The sequence below is a fragment of the Drosophila ficusphila genome, unplaced genomic scaffold, assembly GCF_018152265.1.
Source record: "Drosophila ficusphila isolate 14025-0441.05 unplaced genomic scaffold, ASM1815226v1 contig_791, whole genome shotgun sequence".
Lineage (NCBI taxonomy): Eukaryota > Metazoa > Arthropoda > Insecta > Diptera > Drosophilidae > Drosophila > Drosophila ficusphila.
Genome location: NW_025064737.1, coordinates 13,569,437 through 13,573,177, shown reverse-complemented (window position 1 = coordinate 13,573,177; position 3,741 = coordinate 13,569,437). Strand labels below are relative to the sequence as shown.

The 3,741-nt window shown below is 41.0% G+C and overlaps 1 protein-coding gene across 2 annotated transcripts; it reads left to right on the top strand.

Annotated features, from left to right (window-relative positions):
• The first annotated feature begins 1,137 nt into the window (after positions 1-1,137).
• LOC108087098 (cilia- and flagella-associated protein 299) lies at positions 1,138-2,735 on the top strand. Of its 2 annotated transcripts, XM_017184280.2 has the most exons (3): positions 1,138-1,515; positions 1,574-1,969; positions 2,440-2,735. In XM_017184280.2, the coding sequence occupies exons 1-2, from the start codon at positions 1,210-1,212 to the stop codon at positions 1,967-1,969; spliced, it is 702 nt and encodes a 233-aa protein (XP_017039769.1). In that variant the 5' UTR covers positions 1,138-1,209; the 3' UTR covers positions 2,440-2,735. The 2 variants fall into 2 exon arrangements, with proteins under 2 accessions (XP_017039769.1, XP_017039768.1); XM_017184279.1 differs by lacking the exon at positions 2,440-2,735 and having other exon boundaries at positions 1,574-2,028.
• Positions 2,736-3,741: the final 1,006 nt, after the last annotated feature.

The following is a 3,741-nucleotide window of genomic DNA, read 5'->3' as shown; positions in this document are numbered from 1 at the left end:
TGTAAATAATAGTGAGTATCTGGGCTGCCACTTGATATATTTAAATGCCTGGCAAAGCCCATCGCCTGAATGAGGATTTATGCGGCTAAAACACATTCTGGTTATCACGGACAAAGCCCATTGGGCCATAAACACCGACTGCTACGCCCCCTTTACCCATTTCTGTGTGTGTGTGTGCGCGTTCGTGTCGATTTAATGTCAATAAATAGTCGTGGCGGGCCTATAATGCTGCCTATTGATAATTCAACTAATTAGCATTCAAGTTAATTATTTGGAATTCAATAGTTGAGCACGCGTCGGCCATTTTGTTATTGTTATGTCAGCTGCACGATGTTTGTGTGTGCGTGCCGGAGCGGAAATGACGTCAATGGCGAAAGTGTTGATAAATTTAAATGCCCGTTCCGCAGGTTAGTGAACCCCTGGAATTTTGTTCAGGCAAACCACCAAATGGCATCTCCACATCCAAACTGTGGAATGTCGAGCATGGTTTTAATAATTTCGACCTTTTGGTAAGAGGTATGAGCTGTGGGTATTTGAAGAAATAAACATGTCCTCTGTGTTGTGTGAAATTTTTGGACACCGAACCCTCTCTTGAACACGCTCGGCGAGAAAGACAAATAAAATAAATGATAAAATGCTAAATTCTGCCCATTGCGGTATTCAGATAATGCGCCAAATGAAAAGTCGCCACAGCTAGTGTTAGTCAACCGAAATTTATTAAAAATTCCACAAAATCGACGTATTCATGATCCGGACTATTTAAACTATTTCATTATTTGCGGTTTTGGTCTGAACGTGCTGCGAAGTCAAACTAGGACAGGCCCTCTATACCAAATGCAAACTAGGTTTAGTCACTAAAGAAAATACTTTGACTATATTTTCTTTACATTTAGTAAAAATTTTAAAACATTTTTACGTTGATAAGTACCTTATAGCAAATGTTTTAGGTTTTATCAAAAACTGTAAACAATTTTTTCTCTTAAGTTGAACAGTGGAAAACAACCTTTTGGTTCAGTGTATAGGTGTACAACTAAATGTCCATAATTTGTGGTCATTATCAGCACATATATTAAGCTAATTGACCGCATAGAAATAGTTATTTAAATTGTGAACCCATGAAAACCTAGTGGCCTTGAGTCCGTAAATCAGGTGAAGGAATTCACTTAGCAAACACTTTTGTATAAATACAAAATAATACATTGTGGCATAATGACGGACTTTAGCATTGCGAAGTTTAACAACTACCAGGAGTATTTGCATTCCTTTACCACCGTCGAGGACTTTCGCTATTTGCCCTTTCATAAAACAGTCACCACTCTCTCGAAACTTGGCTATCGAGAGCATCGTACTTTTTATGAAGAGGACGAGTTCTTGAATGTAAAAAAGCAGTTGGAACAGCTGCTGAACCCTACAGTTTCGTCTCAGATTTACTATAGTCGGTATCTCAAGGGAACTGATCCTGCTCTTGTGGCTTTGGCCAAACGAGAACACATCAATGTGCAGCAGGAGATATCGGTGAGTGCTTGAAAAGTATGAGGAAATAAAGTACGGTTTTAAGGCACTACCTTTGCAGACCATTATCTTTCTGGAAATAAGTGGCAGAAGCGGTTTCTCCAAGTCGGGTTACATTGACTTCGAGGCAAGTCTGCGCAACTGTAGATTCAAAGGACCAAATGCAGTTGACTGGCGAGCAGTTTTTGAGGAGCGAAAGATGCTGCAACCTCAGCCGAGCGACATTGTCTTCTACGACTGGAGAACCAGGAAAATCTTTGCGAATGACAATGATAATTATACCGTTGTGGCTCATCCGGAGCACGGTCTTATGTTCACTCACAAGGGAGATCACAAGAACATCCCGGTCACCACCAAAAAGAATCCTTTCTCTTCCAACGTAAGGCGTTCGATGATCAAGTCTGATCTATATGGCTTTATAATACTATATGATCATCATGTACGAAAGAAGACTTAAGTGAGTTAAGTTGAAGTTTTTGCAAGCAATAAATTTATTTTATCTTTGGCATTGTAAAATATAAGCCAACTTTATTAAAAATAGAGTTCCGGGTAGGCAAAAAAGAAATAGAATTTTTTTGTAGCCCAACTAATAACTGTCCTTCATTTAATATTAATGTCATCTGATAAAAGCTAATGCTTGCAACGCTTGAGCAAGCAAAATTCCACTTAAGTTGTCAACACTCTGCTGCCTAAACAACCACACACTGCCAACCACACACACTCGCCCCTCCTTTCACACACACACACTGACACTTTGGGGGACACGCACGCCCGCCTTTCCACATCCATCCACACCTTAAATACCCAAATCAAAAAATAAATGGTAAACACTGGACGGTCCCAACCCCAAAAAGCCACATGTCCAGGGCGACTCTATCGAAAAATGCTGATGATATGATATTTAGAATATTTTTTTTCCTTATCCAGGCGGCAGTCTTGGTGCCTCAAAATTCCTGCAGAGCATGGTAAATATTTATTTAATGCTCCGGAGTGGACAGCCGATAGCCAGACATGCAAACCGGGGTGGTTGGAAACACAACTTGTTTGCTTTTTGGAGCTGGGGGTTGGTCTTCGGTTCTTCGAGACTGTCCCATTGTTTCGGACTTGGCAACTTTGTTGCTGCCTTTGCTGCTTAGTTAATTTCTGGTCATCAACTGCAGAGCGGCTTTTGTTTGGCACCCAGACAATAGAAAGCAGAGGAAAAATACTACAAAATCCACTGATTGTATTTTTAATATATGTATCTAAACAGAAAGTCAAAAAAGAAAAAACAAAACGTTTTCAAGAGCTTCCAAAAATGTATACTGATTGAAATTCGCCAAATTCTTTAAGATAGAATATACATTATTTGATACCTATACTGGAGTAATAATACCTTTATTTTCATAACAACAGCACTTAAACTAAACCCTAGGTAATTTTTTTTGGTGTGCTGACTAAGCCCTGAGCCTTGGAAGAGCTCCAAAAGTGCCGGCGAACAACAAAGTGGGCGTTTTTGGGGGCGTGGTCGAGTCTATTGTGCGAGTATGTGTCTAGTTTTAAGTGCTTCCAGCGTGTATAAATCACATTGTTGGGCATTTTTACCGATCGACTGTGAGGTGCGAGGAGCGATGCAGGTAATGTCTGCGCACAAAAGTATGCAATAAAATATTTTGTTGCCGCCAGACGTTTTAAGTGGATTTTGTAGACCACAAAATGGCTTAATAGGCGAGATGGAGGGGCGCCGAAAACTTTGGGTTTCATTAGCATTAACGGGCGGTTGGCTGTTCGGCTGTTTGGCCGCCTTGTCAACACGCCCACATCTGAGGACCCACGACCAGAAACAATATTTATGTGCAGGTTAACACGTGAGTGCGAGGTTGCGTGTGTGTGTGTGGGTGAGTGTGTGTGTTTGGGTCTGTTTGCTCACAAACCTGATTACAAAACTCATAAAGTCGCCATGAAATTCAAACAATGCGTTACGTGCATCGAATGCTGAAAACCACACAAAGGACAAGACGAGCAGCCCACATACACACTCACACACACAATCACGTCCGAAGGACCCGTGCATAAACAACATTTTTGTTTGACCCAAGGAGTTGAAAGCGAATGTGTGAGAGGGCCTGTTTATTACATTTTGATTATTGCAATCTCGTTTCTCAGCAGCCGAGCACATCAAAAGGATCTCAAACTGATTTACAGTTCGGCCAGGATTCGGCGGAAAAACAAATGGAAACAGCGAGCGAA

Coding starts and splice junctions, on each gene's coding strand:
- LOC108087098 (XM_017184280.2), top strand. CDS start 1,210: ATGACGGACTTTAGCATTGCGAAGTTTAACAACTACCAGGAGTATTTG. Junction 1,516..1,573: donor ATGTGCAGCAGGAGATATCG/GTGAGTGCTTGA, acceptor CTACCTTTGCAG/ACCATTATCTTTCTGGAAAT.